Below are 24,503 nucleotides of genomic sequence, written 5' to 3' on the forward strand. Positions count from 1 at the left end.
ATCTAGAATATTTTTTGCAAGTCTCTAGCTATTTGCTATGTAGTAAATATTTAAGCTCAAAAATGGCGAATTTTTAAATTCTCAAATTCATGATTGATTTTATTTATTTTTTATACTTCCAATTTTTTTAAAGTAAAACCCTTTTGGCAATAAAAGCTACAATACTCATACGTAACATTTTTCATTAAAGCGAAAAATATTATTCATTGGTTACTTAAATTTTTTACTTAAATTTTTACTTAAATTTTTGGGCTATTTTTGTCCCTATCGTTCATAGAAGCACAAAATACACCGAATCAGACTCTGTTGGACTTTCCAAGGTTAGATGTAAGACTTATCATTGATTATATTTCTCAGTTTAATTTTTATTGTTGATTTTCAGTCCGAAAAAAGTGTCTCGTCGTTAAAGGGTTAAGGGGCGTGATCTATAAATAATTCTGGTGGCTTTTACTCAAGAAAACCAAAAAAAAAATCGAGAAGAGTTTAAGAAGTAGGGGGAAGTGGGGCACCTTTGAGTGTGGGGCAGCTTTGAAATTGGAATTTAAATAAAATTGTGCCTTATCATTATATAATTTAGTGCCAAAAACAGATTGAGAACCTAACTTACATTATAATATGGCCATATGGCTCAATTTCATTTAAAAAATAGAAAAAAAATCCCAATTTCAAAACCGCCCACATTCAAAGGTGCCCCACTTCCCCTTGTGAGGGAAAAAGAATCTTAAGAGACTCGTTACTATTAATTGATTAGAAGTTTATGCCTTATCTTTGAGTTAGAGTAATAAAGATTCATAAGATTGATTTGTGTATTGCTGATCCATAAAAATATGTCTAGGTTAATCTCAGATCCTCAATTAAACAATATAAAGTCTCTCATAAAAAATGTGAAAAGGGAGAAATGTGTATGAATGGGAAAGCATCTGGCTGTTTATTTTTGCATGAGAGTTCATGTGAAAAATTTGACAAGCTCTCAATCCTTTTTGTGGCCTTTGTTGCTGCACCCGGATTACAAGGGTGGTCTCGTTTAAATCTGCAGTTCACAAAAATTGATGCCTATTTGGCTGCCTCTCCATCCCACGAGCTCGTTTTTTTTCCCTAGTGCCAAAGGACAGGAAAAATTGTTTAGCAGCACCTTGAAAATCAACCAATTTGTCCTTTTTACCTTCCAGAGTTGAGATTTATTTACTCTCTCTCCTGGCTTCTTATTTTTTTTTTTGTACTCCATAAAATGGACAAATTGCAGTAGGATACCATTTCACATAATATGTTGTGCAGAATGAAATAACAAAGGAAATTGAGAGACATTCCTATTTGCGGCGACTTAAAAAAAAGGTTTGGAGTAGAAAGAAAGGGCAACGATATCTTTAATCCTTTCGAGGAGAAAAGGACATGAAATTCAATGTCAATAAAATGCTCTTTTTGGCATACAGGATTAACTTACAATTTGGCCCTTTCTCTGCCTTTCTTCCAGGTATGGTTCAAGAATCGTCGAGCCAAGTGGAGGAAGCAGAAGCGCGAGGAACAGGAGAGACTGCGTAAGTTACAGGATGAGCACAATGGAGGAAATTCTGGAAGTATCACGAGTATCAAAACTGAAGATATGCCTTCTCCAGTTCTTCCTCTCTCCACTTCCATTCACAATTTTAGCGATGCCGAAGACTCTTCTGACCTAGAAGTGGCATAAGTTTCCCGTAAGGATCTTTCTGTGAGACTCTTCCTTCGCAGTATGTCTATTGAAATTCATTGACAAATAATGGAGCACGTACAATAACTCCTCTTTTGCAAACATGTTGTTAAAAACATGTTCACAAAATAGAAATATTAACTGTGTACTCCATGAGTTACAAAATTTACCAAACATAAGGGAAGGCATTCATGCTTCGCACATACTCTTACTCTGGCATCGAACACTTCATATTTTTCCCATATACCTTTAACTAAATTGACCTAATGGCAATATATTTTAATAGCCAGTGTTAAGTCACACATTTCCTGAACAAATTAGGTAAAATTCATTAAAGGAATATGATAAAAATATGAAATGTCCCAGGCCAGATATGTGCGAAGCCTTAAAGCCTTCCCCTACTGTTTTTAAATCATTCAAAAAATTATTTTAGTGAGAGAAGAACTGACAAAAGGTGTGACTTTTTCATTTTATGAACGAGAGTCTTGTTAGATAATTTAATTTGTATAGAGAGAAACCTATATTTAAAAAATTCAGCTAATATGAATGTGATATAGAACCCCTAAAAATATTAATTTACACCCAAAAAACAGATATATAATTAAAAAAAAAGATAGAAAGTAATGGAAATAGATAAAAGGATATAAATGTACATTTTATCAAATATTCCACTATTTTAGTGCGTAAATTCTCAGTAAAGAGTAAAACTTGTACAGATACACCAAATTGAATCAATTAATCCGTATGTTTATGTATTTAGAACACTATTATCAATATTAATAATAAATAAAATAATATCATTCGGAAAACCAAAAAAATAGTGATTTTCTCTAATTCTTCACAATCCTCTTCATTGTTATATCTTCTACCAATCCATTAAAAATTGGAAATATTACAGGCATAGGGAAGGGTGGGGCAGTTTCAGGCAAGAAATTTAAATTAAAATTTTGGAGACTATTTTCAAAAAAATGACAAACAAATTTAAAATTCAGAATAATCCTGAGCTACAATTTGATTTGAGATAATTAAAAAGAGTAATAATAGTTCTTGAATTCCATTAGTCTTCGACACGGAAATACACTTTAATTTAAAGACAAAACACGTTTAAATTTTAGACGTGGGGCAATTTCATGTAAATATGGGGCAGTTTCCGAAGAAAATCATCTATTATCGAAATTTAAAATAACAGAATAAATTTACATTTTAGGTACTACTTAAAATTTTCTACTCAAAAATATTATTAGGCAACTATTTTATTTTTAGAACTCAACTACATGCAATTTGTTTATAAGTTAGAAAAAACACATGACCATATCTAAAGCTACAAAACAGCTTATAAATAAAAAACTATTGAAAAACTCTTTTTTAAAGATATTTAAAAATTCATCATTCAAAATCTTTTTTACGAACTTGCCAAAAGAATACACAAAAAAAAGTATATTTCGTAAAATTGTTCGTAAATGTTTGTGAATTCCTATTGGAGACTTACGAAATGCTAGTAAATCGCATATCCCACAAACAAGTTCGTAAAAGTTTGTACTTTTTTACAAACATCGTTCGACACATCATTTGTTCGTACATTTTTGAAAGAGAACAACAAAAATCTACAAACAGTTTGCGAAAAATATTCTCGAAAAAAGTGCAAACTTTTACGAACTTTTTTACGTTATACGATTTGTGAGCATTTCACAAACATTTACGAACAATGTTACAAAATATTTTTTTCGGTGTAGAATATTCGAAGAAACAAAACGATGTTTTAACTGTCAAATTGACACAAATGTCAGTGTTAAAATTACACTATTTTACCTGTGTTTGAAAGCGAAATCAACAGTTAAACAAATTTAAAAGCAAAATTCACAATTGAAGTGCATTCCATTTATTCTAAACAACCTTCACGAAAAACGCCAAACTTGCATGATTGTGCTTTTGGATTTAGAGCTGTTTGGATTCCTAATTAGAGCATAAGCTGTTAGTAATCATCATCAACAAAAGCTGGAGTTTGTTATGTAAAATATTGTGATGATGCTACGTAAATTTTCCACTTTGTACACATTGTCTGGGAGTTGAGAGATTTTTTTCCCTAGCTATTATTATGCAGGAAAATGCACGCAGGCTTTTGGTGGAAAATACACGAGAGCGCAGAGAATCTCCGACGGCAGTCTGCATAGAACAATTGGTGAGTTTTATGTGCGGATGAAAAAGAACCAACCGACATCGTATCTACGCCATTGCACAGCTTTTCCTTTTATTTACCGAGAACAAATACCAAGTTGAAAGCATAAAAGAGCGCATCTGGGGAAGTTGGAGATCGTTGAGGCGGTGCTACACTGAAAATTTTATTACAAGGAATTTCTCATTGGATTAACCCTATTGCCCATATTAACCAGTTTTGAAATAATTAGCTGATGGAAATTGAAATTCTGGGATTCTGACTTGACACGATAATAATTAGAAACCTTAGAAACAGTATACAACTACTTTATACAAATATAGCGGTTGGTGGGGCAGTTTTAGGCAGCTATATTTTTTTTTAAGATTCAATTGTGAAACGTTAGTAAACTATATTCAGCCTAACTAAAGACCTCTACACATTAGGAGCAATTTTCTTCAAAATTTGCATTTTTGAAAGAAATAGAGTGAACTGCTGTAGGTGAAAACGTCAAAATTCTGTCAAAAATGCATTTTTTGACGAAAATTGCTCCCAATGTGTAGATGGCTTAAATCGAAATCGAATAAATGAAATATTATACTATATTATAAAGAAATATTATGAAATTAAATAGATTAAATAAAACTGGACCTTACCATGATATAGAATTTAGCTATAATCATGATATAATTAAGCTTCATAAACCAATAGTAAAACTAATTTACAAATTCTTAATTTCTTCTAAAAATTGGAGAAAAAAGACCAATTTCAAAGGTACCCCAGTTTCAAAGGTACCCCACTCGCCCCTAACTTATTTAATGGAACCCTGAGTATGAGTACTAAATATAGCTTTTTAATCGGACCTTGTTATCAATTATCTACTAACTATAATTTACCAACTCTGCTGAGACGCAATTGGTCTGAGACGGAAATTTCCAGTGTTAAACATTCTTCAGTGGAAGGATTTGTAAAAAAAAAAAGGATTCGGAGTTTGGGAACTCAAAATGATGAATATTTTCAACTTTCGAGGGGAAATTATTAAATAAATAGCACAAGGAGCCAGAATTTGAGGAGAGACACAGAGGTTACCAAAATGGAAATCAACCATTTGTAATGTTGTGTGTATATTTGGCTTTCCTGCCCATTATTTGTTCGACTCTTGAGTTACTAAAGACCGGAAAATGTGCTGTTTGTCTATCATTTCACATTTGCCTGAGCTACGCCACCAGAGAGAATTTTGAGGAATTATGCTCCAGAGGTAAGAACTTTATTTGTCAGCATTAAATGTTTAATAGGAAATTCGATAACGCTAACATTATAAATTAGGCATTATTTTTATGCTTAAAAACTCTTTGTTTATGTCTTTTACATCGTAGGAGTGTTTAATTTACGTCATTGTTTATTAATAATATTGTAATGCAAAATAAAAGTTAATAAATAGTAAGAAATTGTAATTGGGAAAAAGAAGGCTATGGGACAACACATTGAATAAATATATAATATGTTGTGAAAAAAAAAACAATAAGCTGAGACACACACCAGATAGACGGACAATTACATTTATCTCAATTCAGTTGAATAAATGATTTTTAAATAATTATAGCTTATTCATTTGAATTCTCAATTTAGTTTTTTTTCTACACAACTTTTTACTTTTAATTGAAAACAGTCTTATACGATAAAAGTGAAGATAAATGGTTAGTGTCATGGCTCAAAGAAAAATTTAAAGAAAAAGACAGTTTCAATTGTTGTTTCGTTCTATAACTTTATAGAAAGAAATATGGTCTAAAGTTCAAATTTGCATTTTCGCATAGAAATACTTGTCTCACTTTTTAGCCGAGACACTTTCAGGTAATCAAAATACGGCTGTAACAGGTACATTTTGCCGATTTGTGGCAATATTTAACTTTTTTTTAAACAAGAAAACATTTTAAAGAAAAGAAAAACCAAAACGACCCCAATGAATAGGGATACTGTCAATATAATACTCATAATTTTTTGTGTGTAATTTATGCCATTTTACTGCAATATTCAAGCAAAATTCCTAGTTTGCAAAATTAAGCTGTAATAAATTTTTGCACAAAGAACTCTGTACATTCAGAGCAATTTTCATACAAAATTGCATTTTTGACAGAAGTTTGAGGGTTTCACCTACAGCAATGTAGACGATTTCTTTCAAAAAACAGTTTTTGACAAAAGTTGCTCCCAAATATGTGGAATCCTTATGATCTTTACACATTACGTAAATTTATGTTCGTATTTGATAGTTTTTCCTACACAAGTGTAGATGATTTGCTTCAATAATGGACATAAATTTCTTCAGTGTATAGATCCCTTTATGACCTCTACATACTAGAGAAATTTAGACCATTATGGCCCTCTACACACTAGAGAAATTTATGTCCATATTGAAGCAAATTTCCAACGCTTTTGTAGGAAAAATTCTTCAATATGGACATAAATTTCTCTAGTGTGTAGAGGTCATTAAGCAATTAAAATAAAATCAATATTTGGTACAGAAAAGAACATAAGAAAAAAACTATAAAAGAAAAAATAAATAAGAATAGGGAATATTTATGTTCTCTGTAAAGTTTGATTTATCAAATGGGGATCTCGGTGGCGCAATAGGCAAGACCGTTGGCTCTTGGGCAGATCGATCCCGGCTTGACTCACAGTGTTGTGAGTTCGAGTCCCGTTCGGTGCAAAGATCCTGAATGTCTAGAAAAAGACATTTTCACTGTGATAAAAAGGAATAAAAATGTACCGCCTCTGCCCAAAAACACTGGGAACATGGAAGAAATATCCACACTACGAAGAAGGCGTTCCTGGGCGATCTACGATCTGCAGATTCTTCCAGCACGAGATATACGAAAACGTGATTAAATTGTAACAGATATATCCCGGTTCGACTAATAATAATAATCTATCAAATACAGTAGACTCTCTCAAATTCGGGCATTTGGGACCAAAATGTCACCCGAATTTGAGAGAAATTCGGGCGACAAACTTTTTGAAATGCAACGATTTTTTATTCATCTGCCTGCACATATTGAGTCTACGTACTCATATTGTAAATATCATGAAAATCCTTTAATAATGCAAAATCACATCAAAACTAAGTCAAAGCATGGCGAATTTGAGCATATTTGCTTTATTTGTTAATCATATTTAAACTTGAAAAATGTCAACATACTTTTTTCAAATTTAACTGCTGCCCAAATTAAAAAGTAGCCCGATCTTAAAAGAGCCGAATTAGCGAGAGTCTACTGTAAAAAGAAACTCGAAATTAACCTAATGGGATCAACACACTAAAGAACTTTCTTTCCATATTGTAGCAAATTCCCTACGCCTATGTAGGAAAAGCTCTTCAATATGGACATAAATTTCTCTAACCCAATGAGGCCATTAGGGTCTTAAATCAATACCTTCATTTGTTGTTTAACAATTTTGATAGTGAATAAATTTCAAAGAAATTTCTACAAGATCCAATGATACGAATCATCGATTATTTTAAACCTTGAATGTTCAATAAAAATTTTATGCAATTTTCCTTTATGAAGATTAACACTACAATGCAATATATTTTTGATAAAACATTTTTGCAAAGTGCTGAGGAATTGTAAAGGATATTTCCGCGAACGTGCCTCCCACCCATCTTGCCAAAGAAGGACGAAAGGGCGAGACTTTGTTGGCAGAGAATAAAAGTTTCATGAAAATCAAATATCTGGACAAATATTCTTCGGGGGTGTGTCTCAGCCGTTCCCCAGATGCGTATAAATATGTATGAAATTAACTGTGACAACAGGGATGCCCCGCATATGCAAATATATTCAAAGTCCTCTCCATCCCATTTCACCTTTTGGAATATTGTATGGGCGAATGTCATATAAGATGATCAAATTTCAATTGTACGGCTTGCCCTTTCACATCCTAACCACCCTCTTTCCACCCATGGAGAAATTGAAAGCAATTTTTGCTACATGATTCCACGGAAATTGGAATAAATTGATGAAAGAATCAGGCAAATGTCTGTAAATAGGACGATCACTCGAAAGGACTTCTTTTGTACTTTGAAAGACACACAAAAATATCCCACAAGAGGTTAGCTCTTGAAATGATCAAAAATTTGTCAGATGAACTTTGTAAATATCTCAATATTTATTTTACTTCACGAGAGATTAAATATTTTGACTTCTCTTGAAAGATTAGTTATTCTTTTCTCTATTTTCTTTTCTTTTTGGCCACCTGAATTTACTCAAGCCATGAAGATTTTCAAGTGATTCTGATCACTTGCTAAAATATTCAAATTTTACCGTGAAACACGATTATGATAATTTCAGTAGCTTTTGTTAGACACTTGAAAAGGCATAACAGTTTTTGGACAGTTTATTTTTAATTTTTTCCAGTAAAAAATAATTTTTGAATATATTAATGAATTGTAATTAAATCAGGGGCCAACTGATGCCCTTTAATTCTCCAATTGACATAAAGCTAATATGCTAATTCTAATTCAATGGAAGATTCAAAATGGCTGCTATTCGGATGATTTTTTTTCGTTTATTATAACATTTTCTGATAAATATTTAATTCTATCTGAACAAATAATGCTGTCGATGAAAAGGTCTTGAAATTTTCTATAGTGTAAAGTAAAAGCTTAAAAAAATATTTTAATGTTACCATAACTAGAGAATGATGACTACGAAATTATATTAAAAAAAAGATACAAAAGTTCTTTCATAATTTTAGGGGAAAGTGGTCTGCCTTTGAACGAAAAATGATGTTCAGAATTTGAGATTTTTTCAGAGTAAACTACAACACGAGTTTTACTTTGCACTACACCAAAAAATTCTCTTGTTCATTAAGGTCATTAAGCTTCTATGCTTACTCCATTCAGGACTCGCAAGTATTCAGTTTTTCCTGGTGAGGAACTTGAAAATGTGATGTCGATATATTCAAAGGCAGCCTGCATGGTCTGCCTTTGAATGTGGTTGAGGCAGCCTTTGAATCATAATTTTTCACTGAGAATATTAGGACTGTAAAATTAAACGGCCCATAATTGATTAGCATGAACCCAAATGCACTCAATAAAACCACCACTGTAGTCAAAAGTCATTATACAACAACATTTTTTACATTTTTTTGAAGCACTGTTTTTCACTTGAAAATTTATAAGAAAACGCCATTGAAGTTGTCAATTGTCAGTTTGAAACATCCCGGCCGGAGCAAAATAGAATGTTATGACATTCGTCAGACCAAAGTAGGAGTTCTATTCTGCTCCCGGACAGGAAGCTGTCCAATGTATGGAAAGAGAGGATTCAAAGGCACATAACATTAAGATTCAAAGGCTGCCGCAGAGCAATATTTGCAAACTTTTATTACCCACAAAATTTGTCTCATCTGAATCAAAATGTATTTGGAGAAATACCATCCAAAAATAACCTTCTATGACTCACAATAGAAGATTTGTTCGAAAAATTATTTTGATTATGAAAAAACACATGAATTGTGGAACATAAAAATTACAATTTAGAGCTCAGTTTCATTTTTTTGCCCTAGCACCTAGAAAATAAGAGCTACACAGTAAAAAAATTTACAACCACTACGATTGGTAATTTTTGCACGAGCGCTATGGGTGTAAATTTTGTGTATTGAAAATGTTGTGTATTGGCAAAGTTGTGTATTTTCAATTTTATAAAATGGCTTCCTGTCTATAATTTTGATTGTAGAGCAATTTTGTTCGGTTTATTTGTATTATCTGTGATATGTCTCGGTATTAAACTAAGAAAAAAAAAGAAAAAAAAGAATAAAAAAAGGAAAAAAAAAATAAGAGAGAGTCTGAGACTTGAACCCATAATCTTTGCGTTGATGGTCTCGTGTTTTCTGCCTGCGCTACACAGTAAAAAAAATTACCACTATTATAGTGTGTAATCTTTCACACCACTATTATAGTGTTAAATTTGGAAAAAATGTTTAATTAAAAATTGTTTAATTTAAAGTTGTTGAATTTCAAGTTGTTGAATTTAGAATTGGTGAATTTAAAAATTGTTGAATTTTTGTGTGTAAACTCAAAAATTGTTGAATTCTACATATAAGTTGAATTTTTGCTTTTTTAGACATATGGAATGTTTTTTGCTGTCTCAGGATTCCCCCTTTTACTGCACAAAAAACATTGTTGAAAATTTTTTTACCACTATTATAGTAATAAAATGTCAAAAATTACCACTATAATGGTGTCAAATTTTCAACATTTTCGAATTAAACAATATTGTTGAAAATTTGGAACTATAATAGTGGTAATTTTCAATCACGTGACAAAAAATTACCAAAATGTTGTGTATTTTTTAAACATTTTTAATTTAAACAACTAAAATCGTCGATTTTGCACTATTATAGTAGTAAAATTTTACACATTTTTTTACTGTACCGACTTGCTTACACAGTAAAAAATTGTGTAAAATTTTACTACTATTATAGAGTTAAATTGACCATTTTAATTGTTTAATTTTAAAATGTTTAAAAAATACACAATATTTTGGTAATTTATTGTCACGTGATAAAAAATTACCACTATTATAGTGAAAATTTTTCAACAAAGTTGTTGAATTTAAAAATGTTGAAAATTTCACACCATTATGGTGGTAATTTGTGTCGTTTTACTACCATTATGGTCGCGAAATGTGGCGTGATGTTGCTAGCTTCACTGTAGTGCTATTATTCTGTACGATGAATGGAAAGTTGTTCACAAAAAGGTAAGTTTAGTGTTTTTATGTTATTCTGATTTAATTTTTCTAATAAAGTGTGGTAAATAGAGAGATGGGGATTTGGTGTAGTTCAAGAAGTTAGTATTTGAGTGATTCCTGTTAATTTTATTGTGACAGGATATATTTTGTCTAATTCCAGAGAAAGTGTGATTATGTCAGATCTTAGTTTGGAAATTTGTGGAAATTTTGTGAGAAAACTATGCTTTAGAGAAGAAAATAGATAATTAGGATCACATTGAGTCCTCCAAGAATAGTTCAGTCGATCAAGTGCGTCACATTTCACGAAGAAAACGGTTTAATGATTAAGATGGTTTAATTTCTTAGACTCCCGGACGACACATTTTGGGGGTTTTCGTGAACATATTTCCACACTTCCTAACATTATGTGAAAATTGGCAGGATGATTCTCTAGCTAGAGCACCTATTTAAGTCAAATTGTACCGTAGGTGTGGGAGACTGACTGCCGGGGGTGATTTTTACGCCGTGAATTTGTTGAAGCTTGCAATATACGTTCTCTTACTTCCGGACAGCTGACTGTATTGGAAATATTAAGGATTATTCGTAAGATTTGTTTTTCTCTCTTTTATCAGCAATATCCTGAAGATTCACGGAAAAAACAAACAAATCAGTTGAATTAAATTAAGAAGAATTCGCAACACTTTGTGAGGCCTCCGGACAACTCATTTTTCGTGGGACCTTTATAAAATTCTGGTAAGTTCTATTTGTTTTTTTTTTCATGGGGAAAATAATAAGATAATCTCTAGAGAGTTCTAAAATATTTTTAGTCGCACTGAAAAAATGCTCTTCAGTATGTTCAGTAATTACTCTCAAACCTTCGAATAAATTACATCCATCTCGAATTTCGATTAATTTATTATAAGAATTTTAGAACTCGAAACTTGATTATCACAGTAAATGTGATTTTTGTGACATTTTCACAAGAAACTTCGACATTTTCACAAGAATAAATATATAAAACCTAAAATTTTCAATTTTTCTGTTTCCTTAAAAAAAATAACGTAACTATTTCAGAAACTATTAAAGTCCATATTTTTTTCAGAACTCTACAAAATAAAGTCTGGAAGTCTTCGCATGCTTCATATTTTTTTTTTATGTCAGTAAACAAAATCAATTTTTAATCTATATTTTTTATAACAATATATTTTATGTGTCCATGTCTAATACCTTTTTATTTTAATTTAATTTTATTTATTTATTTTACGTTTACTTTTTTAAAAAAATTAGACGGGACATCAATCGGAACTCACCGAGTTGCTCAATAAGTGAGAAATTTTGAAGACGAAAAATGGGCTCTTTGAACACTTTAAAAATCTAACAGAAACTGACATCCAAACTATGACTCCAAAGCTCAGGGATTAATACACTCTAATTTACTTTGCATGCATGAAGGAAGAATTCGAAGGAGAAAAAGACCTGGAGGAATTGATAAAGGCGATTTGCCACTATTTCAAGGAAGATGCTCACATAATTTTGCAACACCGAGAGGTAATAGGTTGTTATTTCGTACTTTGAAGCATAACTAACTTTTGTATGCTTTCAGATCAATTCGCAAAATCTCATGACGTCACATCCTGGAATTTATATTATAGGTAAATTATGATCAAATTACATTTCAAGGAAATTTTATATATAGAATTTTCTTATTACGCTTTACAGAAAACACAGGAGATCATATGATATTCTACAAAGGTCAAAAGGTTCAGAAAGGACCAAATGTCTGGGAAGCGTTCGAAATAATGTTCGCAATGTATTACATTTTCAAGGAATGCTTTCCCAGAGAGATTGCTTGTACACTGGATTTTTTCTAGCGAGACATATTAAAAATACATCCAACAAATGAAACGAAAAAAACGAAAAGAAGTATGTCAAAATGTAATATGAAAGTTGAATGAAGAAAATAAAAAAAAAATTTTTTTGTGAACAATGCGTCTTTTGTACTTTTAAAATGTTAAAACATTCAAAATTAAACAACTTTTGAATTAAACAAAAAAAATCAACAAATTTTAAATTAAACAACTGAAAATTAAACAATTTGAGAATTCAACAAAAAAAAATTAAACAATTTTAAAATTAAACAAAAAAAATTCAACAACTTTAAAATTCAACAAATTGAAATTCAACAATTTTTAAATTAAACAACTAGAAATTCAACATTTTTTAATTAAACACTTTTTTCAAATTAACACTATTATAGTGGTGTGAAAGATTACACACTATAATAGTGGTAATTTTTTTTACTGTGTACTTCTCTTCAGCAAATGGCCAAGAGTTGTATCGTCAATTTTTCTAATTTACATGATGCTTCCTCTGTTTTCTGTTATTACATAATACTGTATACTGTATTACATAATAATGTTATTACAAATTTTCCAATACACAAATTTCCTTACACAATACATAATTTTACTAGCATTATCTTAGTATCGTACCACCACTATGATAGTAATTTTACAATTTACAACCATATTGCTTGTGAATTTACACAACTTTTCAAATACACAACTTTATTTCTCACACAATTTTTTACTGTGTAGGGTCTGCATTTTTTGATGACTTGTGAGGATTATGAATAGCTATCTAATATAGTTAATAGAGAGGAATTTATGCTTTAAAGAAAAATGAAAAAAATATAATATTCAAAGGCTGACGCATTCAAAGGCAGACTACTTTCCCCTACCTATAACTGCTAGATATTCATTTCAAATTTTTTCTGGTAATTCAGTAACTTTAGTTAAACTCATTGGAATATTCTTCAATCAAGCAAATTTGGTCGTAATGATTCTGGTATATTTTTAAGATCAGGAAAATTTCATAAAGTCAAATTTCATATCCGTTTCTTTTTTAAAAGTTTCGCATATGTCTATCCTAGTCTTTCGGATTCTTCTTCTTCTTTTGAACATCACACTGAAATAAATTTAGTTCAAAACTCAATTTTGTGTTTGAAAGAGTATAATAGACTTATGCAAATATTTTGAGAAAGAAAGGGACATGAATTTTGATTTTATGAACTTTTACCGATCTTAAAAGCGTGCCGGAGGCATAAAGACTAATTTTTATTCAAATTCAGGTTGTTTACTGATCAGAATTAAATATTTTACTGACCAATTCTACTTTTTGCTAATCAATTTTCATTTCTGGATGACCATTTAATATTTATCTGGTCATTTACTTTTTGTCTTTTAAAAAATATATTTTAATGATAAAACATAATGCATTTGAATTAAAACTTATTTTAAGCACCATGTGAATGAGTAATTTTTAATAATGCATCATATTAGATAACATTTTGATTGACAGTCTCTAATTGTATTTATAAATTTTACTGAAACATGAATTCAGAAACATTAAATAAAAAAATGGTCAGTGAAAATTAAATTTGATATTAAGATTGATATATTGGAAATCATAAATTTTAATCGTTATAAGTCAGGGGCATGACATTTCCTATGTTTCCGATATGTTTCTAGCGAGCCGAAAAAACTTTTGAGTGTAATAGGTGTTTTCTGTCATTATAGAATGAATTAGCGAAAAATACTAATACAAGATAAAAGCAAATTTAATGACGAAGAGGCAACCGAAAACCCTAAATTGGCAACCTGCGTAGTTTTGGAGATATCTCGTGAAATGCGTACGAAAACAGGGAAAAAATTACACTAAAACCGGTCGCACTTTTCAGAGATAATGTCATCCCCCTGTTATAAGTAATGAAACATTCTAAGTGACGAAAAAATGAAGGAATTACGAACACTATTAGCAATATATCCACAGTAAAATATTTTAATGATCTTTTTAATTTTGTTAAGATTCCGGCACATCTTTTAGATCAGGAAAATTTCATGATATCAAAATTAACAGCCCTTTCTTTCACTTTCAAATGTTTTAAATATGTCTATCTCAATTTTTCACACTCGAAATCTAATTTGGTGTGATGCTCAAAAGAAGAGTCCGAATAAGTGGGGTAGACATATGCAAAACGCTTGAGAAAGACAGGGATGTGAGTGTACACTACATGAAATTTTCCTGATCTAAATGTTGTGCCAGAGCCATTACTAGCCAAATTAAATTTCACTAAATTGAAAAGATATGCCAGCGCCATCAAAATCTAATTTTGTTCAAAGTAAAAATAAATATTTGCAGAAATTACTTCATATTTTGTACAATTGGCCATAAAATTTCATTTTTATGCCTTTTCTACACTTTTTTGATCAATCAAATGAAATCAAAATTCGCATCATTTTCTTTCTCAAACATTTTGCATAACTCTATCTCTTTTGCACTATTCTTCTTCTTCTTCTTCTTTTGAACATCAAAACAAATTCAATTTAGTTCAATTCAATTTGAATTCCACAGTAGAATACACATATTCAAAACGTTTGAGAAAAAAAGATATAAGAAATTTGATTTCATAAAATATTCTTGATCTAAATGGTGTACCGGGTAAATTTCTAAATTGGATACTGATCAAATTTTATTTGTTTTTTGCTGACTATATTGAAGTTTTTACTGTTCATTTGTGCAGTATACTTTTTAATTGATATGTTAAAAATAATTCTTATGGCTCCGGCAACCTTTTTAGATCAGGGTATGAATTCTGAGATGCATGAGTTTTTCACGTGAGAAACTCACGGTTTTTCGATCGTTTCCTGTAAAAGTTTAGTGAAGCTTTCACAAAAAGTGGCACGGGAAACACTAACAGCATCTAAGAATTCACATGAAAGTTTTTACAAAAGCTTGACAAAATGCTTACTAAAGGTGATCTCAGAGTCGTGAATTTTTCACGTGAAAAACTCACCATCTCAGAATTCATACCCAGGAAAATTTCGTGGAGTCGAAATTCGCATCCCATTCTTTCTCACACATTTTGCAATGTCTATCTCATTCTTTTGCTCTTCAAATTCGATTGAGCTAAATTAAATTTGTTATTACGTTTAAAAGAAGAAGAAGAGTGCGAAAGAATGAGATAGACATATGCAAAACGTGTAAGAAAAAAAAGGGATTTGAATTTCGACTTCATGAAATTTCCCTGATCTAAAAGGTGTGCCAGAGCCATTGTCAAATGGTTTCATTTCTATTTGAATTTCATAAACCGATATCTGACACTCGTAACACATGAACTTTTTTTTCAAAATATTTTTGAATGGATTTGTTTTTAGGAATTGTGTTATTTGGATTCTATTAAAATAAGTTTTGCTGACGTCGATGCCATTTTATGCAAATTAATTATTTCATGCGGTTTATGAAAGCGTAATAAATTGTAATTTATGGCAACTGTTAAAAATTGTTCATTTTACAAATGAAAAAATAATTAACAGTCCCAAAATTTATTGAGGCGTAACATCTGCAAAATTATTTCATAAATATTTTCATACGAATCTCGTTTAATGTTTATTGTGCAAATTGAATTTTGTGCATTGGTCCTGTACCTCCCCCCCCTCTCCCACACCCCATCTCATCCCATAAAATCCATTTTGTGGGGGTGGTAGAATAAATGTATGTGTTGTGTACGAAAAATGTTCATTGAATTGGCTGATTTCAGTCCCATTCCCTGAAAGTTAGTTGGAAACTGGGCAATTTAGTTGTGGTGCTGGGAACAGGTGTTGCGATTTTCCCTCACCGACCATCTACAATTGCGTTTCACAGATTGTTACATTTGTTTCCAATCAAAGATTTTAATTTGCACTCTAAATGTGATTCATAATTGAAATTCAATTTTTTTTAATCAATTTCCACATTTCTATCGAATGCTGCAGCGCTTGGAGGGATTGGGTGTTGGAAGAGAGTTTCAGACCCTCTTTATTGTATGCATATACATACATATATATAAACTTAACATACACAATAATCATTTGCAACTGTTTTACCTGTAATTTATTTATTGCAAATTGTAATTAGCAGATGCATTGCACTTTCATGTGTTTTCTTTATTTACTTAAATGTCCAGTTTAAACTTTTCTTACAAAATAAGGAATGAAACATTGGAAAACGTAGATGCTGTTTTAGATTATTAGATATTTTTTAACTGCAGTCCATGAAAAAAAAGCAAAAATAATTTATGTTTTTCTTTGAGAATCTTTACAAAAGAAAAAGAAGACATTTTGAAGACCGAAAACAGACTGAGTAATGGCCTCTACACACTAGTCAAATTTATGTCAATATTGAAGAGTTTTTGCGTAGGGAATTTGTTTCAATATGGACATAAATTGCTCTAGTATATAGACGCCATAAGAAGCAATAGAGCAAGATTTGGATAAATTAAAAATCAAAAATCTCTAAGAAATTGATGGAAAACTCAGTGACTTATATGTGAGGTCAAGGTCATAAGTAAAAACTGTACTGTAGGTTACGTGTGCCAAATTTCGGTCACTTTGAGTTTAAATTCCGACAAGCAAATGAATTAATTAAAATTATGAATTTATTCTTTAAAATCAATGGATTTTTTTGATTTTTAATATTTATTTTTTTGTAGAATGTTTTATCACAAAAATCATGAAAAGTTAGGTTTGAATGAAAATTGTGTTACAGAAAATTTCGGTGCGGAAAGTTTTGAAATTTTCTATCGATTATTTCACAAAAAAATGCTGCCGAAATTAAATCTCAGCTTGAAATCGCTTTCCTGTAAAATTGGCCATTCGCGACTTACAGTGAGTGTCAATAGTTTGTTGCCTAATGGATGTTTGAAAAATCAAGTGAAAAAAATTATAGAAAAAAATACTTTTCCAAATTTTTCTTTTTGCAGATGAGTTCCTTGTAATCCGTAGATATTATTTATAGTTTTCAAAAAAAATAATTAATTTTATTTCATATCAAAAATAATTGTTTTACAAAAGTTGGTCATTTTTGAAAAATCAAAAGTTTGTTGCCTCATTAAAAAAACTAATTCAAAATGGTGAAAACGTGCAACCAACTTTATGTAAACCGGTTACATTTTGAGCTTATGTCATTTGATAGGCAAATGGTGGATTTGTACATTTTTAAGGCTGTCAATGGTAAATATATAGGTGTAAAAGTGATGATAAATAACAAGAAATAATCAGTTTTTTGATAATTCATAATTTAGGTTATAATGGCAAATTACAAAAAGTTGAAAGGTGGGATATTGTCCAGAGATACTGCCGGAACGAATCTGCGTAGTTAATTGCGAAATTTAATAGAAAATTACGAAAGGTTAGACATAAAATATTCAAATATTATATTAATGAGGTACGAGTACATCTGAAAAACGTTACTGGCAGACCTAGGGTATCGACTCAGAGGGTTGATAACAGCATTGTAAGTATCTCTGATAGTGACCCAATGATGTCTGCTTCATAAATTAAAAGATAGTTGGTTACTGAAGGAACACAGGTCCCTACAGTTACAAAAACGAGCTCATATTGAAAGAAAATGGTAAGAATGTTTGGGTGGCTCTCAATATTCCATTGGTTAGCTAGTTTAATCTGGTTAAAATATTGTAGTTTTACTTGTTTAACATGTTTCAAGTAAATTTACAACTTTTTATTCAGATTGGTCTTGCTTACCAATGGAATATTGAGAGCCACCCAAACATTCTTACCATTTTCTTTCAATATGAGCTCGTTTTTGTAACTGTAGGGACCTGTGTTCCTTCAGTAACCAACTATCTTTTAATTTATGAAGCAGACATCATCGGGTCACTATCAGAGATACTTACAATGCTGTTATCAACCCTCTGAGTCGATACCCTAGGTCTGCCAGTAACGTTTTTCAGATGTACTCGTACCTCATTAATATAATATTTGAATATTTTATGTCTAACCTTTCGTAATTTTCTATTAAATTTCGCAATTAACTACGCAGATTCGTTCCGGCAGTATCTCTGGACAATATCCCACCTTTCAACTTTTTGTAATTTGCCATTATAACCTAAATTATGAATTATCAAAAAACTGATTATTTCTTGTTATTTATCATCACTTTTACACCTATATATTTACCATTGACAGCCTTAAAAATGTACAAATCCACCATTTGCCTATCAAATGACATAAGCTCAAAATGTAACCGGTTTACATAAAGTTGGTTGCACGTTTTCACCATTTTGAATTAGTTTTTTTAATGAGGCAACAAACTTTTGATTTTTCAAAAATGACCAACTTTTGGAAAACAATTATTTTTGATATGAAATAAAATTAATTATTTTTTTGAAAATTATAAATAATATCTACGGATTACAAGGAACTCATCTGCAAAAAGAAAAATTTGGAAAAGTATTTTTTTCTATCATTTTTTTCACTTGATTTCTCAAACATCCATTAGGCAACAAACTATTGACACTCACTGTATATTGCTATTCCAATGAAAAAATGATCATGTTTTTTTTAGCACATTACTGTTCTCAAGTACTAAAAATGACAATGACTGCTCCCACATGTCATTTCAATGAAAATACCTACCAATGAGTAGATTTTGTATGAAGATTTGGTATGCAGAGAAGGCAGAGAAGAACCTATCATCTTGTTTTTCATAATAAAGGAAGTGTAAAAAACACTATCAGAATATTAAATTAATCAAATTCGAAATCCGAATTCGAATATTCAAGCTGCCGAGCAAACTTTCACCCGATTACAATGCCATCTAACATTCACTGAAATAACATGTGGGAACAGTCATGGTTTTTTTTAGTTCTTGAGAACAGTAATGTGCTAGAAAAACATGCTCATTTTTTATTGGAATAGCACCATTATAGTTTTTTTTATATTCTGAGCCGTCAATGTTAGCAGCTTATTCTATAGGGGAGACTGGGGCAAAAGTCACAAAATGGATATTTTATTTTTTTACAAGCTACTCGAGCGCTTCAAAAATTTTTAATTAGCACAGTTTTATAGGAAATTTACCGTTCTACAATTTTGTGAAAGTAATTTTCCTCTATTTTGTAAAAAAATACGTTTATCGAGCCGATTTCTAAAAGATAATTTTGTGACCATTCTCAAAAATGCTGGGGCAAATAGTACCACAGTACCAGACATGGGGTATTATCATATTTTGATACGCTTCATTACGGGCTTCCGTAAATTTGAAAAACTACCTAGAGGACATATTTTCATAGAAAATTTATTCATCTACACCTTTGTAAAACATCGTTTTCTCTGCGAGAAAAGTGAGAAAACGAGAAAAGCGCTTTTCAAGCTATTTTAGAAAAAAACAGACAAAAGACTGCAAATCGTTTGACCAATGCAAACAACAAGCGGCGAGACTTGGCAATGATGTTTCTTTTCGCCGTGAGACATCAGAATTTCCTTAGATTTTTCTTACTTTTTGCTCCATACCTTTTGTTACTTTTTACCCCAAGTGATCGTTTTTATTAAAAGAATTTCTGGAGAAAAGGATCTTTGTAAAATTCTACAATAGATAGCGGATTCGTATTCAAAGAATCCAAATTATTTAGAAAATTTTCACCAGTGCATCAATTTTGGAAAATAAGTAGGTAATAATTGTTATATTCTGCAAGGAAAATATTTCAAAAATAGGGCTAAAAATTTGGATATTTTTTGTTTTCTAAATTTCTTGTTCGAATTCTAAGAAACTTACGACATTGAAGAAGGTCTATGGAGGCTATCTATAGAAAAAAAATTGAGCCGCTATCTTTTTTACCTTGGAAGATATTGAATTTTGATTTTTTCGATTTGTGACTTTTTGCCCCAGTCTCCCCTACCATTTGGGATACGAAATTTTAACATTCATGCTTTCAGTCCCATTATTGTACTAATCTTTGTACAGTGACATGAATCAGAAACATATTATTGTTATTATAATTTATTAAACACGTATAATATAATTTAATATTTTGACGAAATTGCCAATAAGTGTTCCTTACTGAACATGTGTTCCATGCATTCCATGGTTTAACCCTTTACCCCATCTGACAATAGGAAATATTTGGTTTTTTTTTTATTTCAAATGAACTTACTGTGGAGAAATCTTGTTCGTCGAACTTTAAGTTTTCTTTCGAAAAGATATCCGAAAATCAGGTTCCAGAAGCCTAATTTTTAAAATTTTAAAATGAAAATGAAATAATTTTAATGTTGTACTTTTATAATAACAGGTTGAATTCAATATTTTTTATTATGTTGAAAAGAAATTTCTAGTTAAGAAATAAATTTATAACCTATAGACAATAAGCTGTTTTCAAACTAGGAATTTAAGACCATTTTTAACTAATATAGAACACCTAATTTTGTAACAGATTTTTTTTAAATATTTTTTATTTTCCTGCAACAATAGTAAGTGAATAAAACCTAATACAGTGGTGGCAAAATTTAATGTAGACTGAGAGAAATCAGAAAAAGTTAAAATAACATTCCGGAAATGTTAATTTTACCCTGCAGTATTGATCCCAAATCGGTGTAAATGTTATGCTTTTTAGGTGTATTATGGGTTAAAGTTACCATTTTTCATGTTAATTTTACCCTTAAAAAGGTGTAAAATTAACATTAAAAAAGATTGATATATTTTTACACTTAAAAATCTTAAATTTATGAGGAAAAGAAATTAATTGCACCCCCGTTTTATTCTCAGTGTAGTAATTTAATGTAGTCAGCTATGATACGATCATTCCATATGCTTTCGTAGCCACAAAAATCTAATGGAGCCTCTAACAAGAAAGTTCTATATTTGCTCCGATTTCTCACAGTTTTCTTTATCCAAACTTGAAAAATTAATTGTCAAGTCACTAAATAATTATTGACATTACACTAAAATTTTGTTACTTTTTAAATAATTGAAATAAATTTGAGTTCATTACAGTGGTCCTATTTTATTGTTGTTATCAGTTGGCTTATCAGAGGTGGTCCTATTATTTTTGCCACCGCTGTATATATTAGGGTTTTTTGATATAATTTTACCTAAAACTGTGTGGGATATGACATCATAAATCAAATTTAAATAACGTAAAAAACACGTATTTATTTTTTTGGTAACTTTCTGATTTTGAAAAATAATATTAAAAGGGCAAGATTATTCCAAAAGTTTAGCTTAAATAATTTCAAAATAAATGAGAGTCTTGGAACATAAGGTTTAACATAAATCTGCAAAGCAGTCTAAAGAATAAATTTTACGCCAATTTACTGTTATAGTTCACTACAGCGAAAAACCTTTTAAAAATATTTAATAAATTCAATTATACGTTTGTTTAAAGATTGTATTTAGCTTTATTTTTGCATTAGGGAAAAAAGAAAAGAAAAAACTTAAAAAATTGTCTTCCAGACTTTTCAATTGTAAAAGTTGCATTTTATATTTTAATTTGGAAGAAAAATTGTAACTTCGTAACATCTTGTATTGGCCCTTGTTTAACCCTATGGGGCTTATCTTAAGGATTATTCTAGGTTTACCAGTCAACCTGGCGGAATAAAATGCTTCAAAAAGAAGATGAAGAAAATCATTAGCAGAAAAGGAATCAGAAGAGAATTCTGCCTGTGAAATACCTTTTATATTTGCCTCTAATCGTGGCTCGGGGATGAAATGTAATCAAGTAAATTACTTTCCGTATTATTAGCAACACCGGGTCTCTAATACCTCAAATATATACGGAGATATACAAATCCATAAGAGATTATTTTGTAAATGGTGACATTTGCGACACGATTTTACACTGATTTACACCCGTGAAAGCCTAATACCTTTTCCTGGGTGAAATTCCTCTCCCAAATTTTCCATCTCACTCTGGCTCCCTTTTGTCACTTGAGCAAGGAGGAGGGTCTCTAAGTCCCTTCTAGTTCCTGGTTCCAGCCTCCCTTTTTGTGGAATATCTTCACCCTCCGCCTGGAGGGAGAGAAATTATTTTGTCGCTCTCACGAAAATATCAGACACAAAAAGATGGAAAATAATGCTGATATTCTTTAAAAAAAATATCTTATTATTTATTTATTTAATACTAAAAATATTATATTAAAAATTTGCCATTAAGCAGACAAATACTTTGCCCTCTGGAAATGATATTATTTAGAAAAGGCAAAAAAAATCTTCCAGCTCTTAAATCTCTTTTTTTTAGATTTGAGATTTATTTAAATACAGTTCATGAGAAAGTCTTTGTCATTATTAGCTATATTGAAAAGGTAAATAAATTCTGAAAATGACCTAAATAAATTGAATTGAAATACTAAATTGGTTGTGATTGGCTTGCAAATTGAGTTAATTCATTGGGAATTGCGGAGAGAAATTAAACAATATACAATATTCATTTGATTTCTCAAGAAATTCGGTTGAATTGTCTTGAATGGCAATTGAAGAAGCTTCTATTGAATGTAAACAATTAAATCTATTTCCAATTGCAAAAGCACAATGTGGCAAAAGCAGGGCAAGATTGTGTGGTTGGAATGCTGAGGAGAATAGCTTCTGGGCGGCATTTGTGTGTCCATTAATCACAGAGGATTAAATGTGTAAACTTAATATTAGTTGTGTGCAAATGGTGCCTTTGGTCCCACTCTCAACCCAACACACAAAGAGGGGTTGAAGGTATATTCTTCCACAGTGTAAACACCTGAAGGCTCCCAACTAAGAGGTATGCCAATGAAAGAGCTTTCACAAAGTCTCACCAGCAATTCAATTCCATTTTGTGTGTCCCTAACATATGTTTGTGCAATTGATTTCATCAATGGAAATTTCATCTCTGGGATCATAATTCGCCTCCAATACGGCTAAAAGAGTAAAATATAACGGGGAGAGATTCAAGCCAGGTCTGGTAGGATAAAGGATCCAACAGTAAACATGAAAATCCACATGAAAGTAATGCGAAGGTGGATCAAAATGGGAATAGTTGGTCTCACTGTACAAGAAATCATCAACAACAAAAGGATTTACGATTGCACAATAATAATACCACAGAAAAGATGGATAATAAGAATGCAAGGACTCCAAGGCAGGATTAAAAATACAGAAGTAATATATGAAGAAAAGTTTCACTTAATCCTGAAAATAAACTACAAACATTCTCTTAAATATTAATTGAGTTTATATTCTTTTTTAAGCAAATAACTTTTGTCCATAATATTGTCCATATAAGTTCGGACTGAGCGAAATAAAAATATTTCAGGGTAATCTTTAACCTGAATCCCTCATGAGATGGAGTTGCGGAATGCGTCGAGAACATCGAGGACTTCAAGAAAAAATAGAATGAAACAACCAAGAACGGCGGTGATGATCTTGTACACACCTTGATGGGAGGACTCAAGAAGAAGATTCGAGATTTCGCCAATCAAATACTTGAATAAAAAACTAATATCTAATAAATCTACAATGAGTTAGTTTCAAAAAATATATTTCTCTTTTTAATATTATGTAGACTTCATTTTTAAAGCATTATTCTTGGGAACAATCTTATTGTGGACAAGCTTTACATGTTTAAAATAGTCTAAAAGATATTTTTTACTGCTTGAGCTCAAAGAGAAAGAGCAGTTCTATAAAATGCACTTTTATTCAACTTTTGACACGCCTAGAAGTCAAACGGTAAGAGATATCGACTTCCGGTCTTCGATGACCCCCCCTAATTCAACATTATCTAGTAGAATCTTTCTTTTAGTTTCCCCCACTCCCTCTTAGCCCTTAAAATCCATGTTTCTTTGGTCTTTTTTTTTCAAACACGACTCCTACGATTTTTTTCACTTTCGGATATGTTTCAGAGGTAGTCAATCTTTTCGTACAGAAGTAGATCTTGAAATATTCGAAAATCTATTTGAAGATCCAATAAAGAGACTTTCTTACTTCTTAATACTTTCTCAAGGTAGCGGAAATTACATCCTGTTCGAATTTCGAAGTGCTCAAGTGTCAAAATGTAACGGTTTTCACATTGTGTGAAGAAAAAAACAGAACAACGACGTTTATTGTTCTTTCCCCAGTATTTAATTATTCCATAATCACTGAGTAACTCTTTTGC

The 24,503-nt window shown here is 30.9% G+C and overlaps 2 protein-coding genes across 2 annotated transcripts in view; both read left to right on the forward strand.

Annotated features, from left to right (window-relative positions):
* Positions 1 to 2,502, forward strand: part of LOC129805629 (homeobox protein goosecoid) — a 41,729-nt gene extending 39,227 nt beyond the window's left edge. Inside the window, exon 3 of the mRNA XM_055853671.1 lies at positions 1,472 to 2,502. Coding sequence (XP_055709646.1) covers positions 1,472 to 1,684 — 213 coding nt within the window. The 3' untranslated portion in view covers positions 1,685 to 2,502. The remainder of the gene's footprint in view (positions 1 to 1,471) is intronic.
* A 9,356-nt stretch (positions 2,503 to 11,858) lies between these two features.
* LOC129805649 (uncharacterized) lies at positions 11,859 to 12,631 on the forward strand. The gene is made up of 3 exons (XM_055853694.1): positions 11,859 to 12,103; positions 12,159 to 12,207; positions 12,275 to 12,631. Exons 1-3 carry the CDS (start codon positions 12,002 to 12,004, stop codon positions 12,424 to 12,426), a joined length of 303 nt encoding a protein of 100 aa, XP_055709669.1. The 5' UTR covers positions 11,859 to 12,001; the 3' UTR covers positions 12,427 to 12,631.
* Positions 12,632 to 24,503: the final 11,872 nt, after the last annotated feature.

The sequence above is a fragment of the Phlebotomus papatasi genome, chromosome 3, assembly GCF_024763615.1.
Source record: "Phlebotomus papatasi isolate M1 chromosome 3, Ppap_2.1, whole genome shotgun sequence".
Taxonomy (NCBI): domain Eukaryota; kingdom Metazoa; phylum Arthropoda; class Insecta; order Diptera; family Psychodidae; genus Phlebotomus; species Phlebotomus papatasi.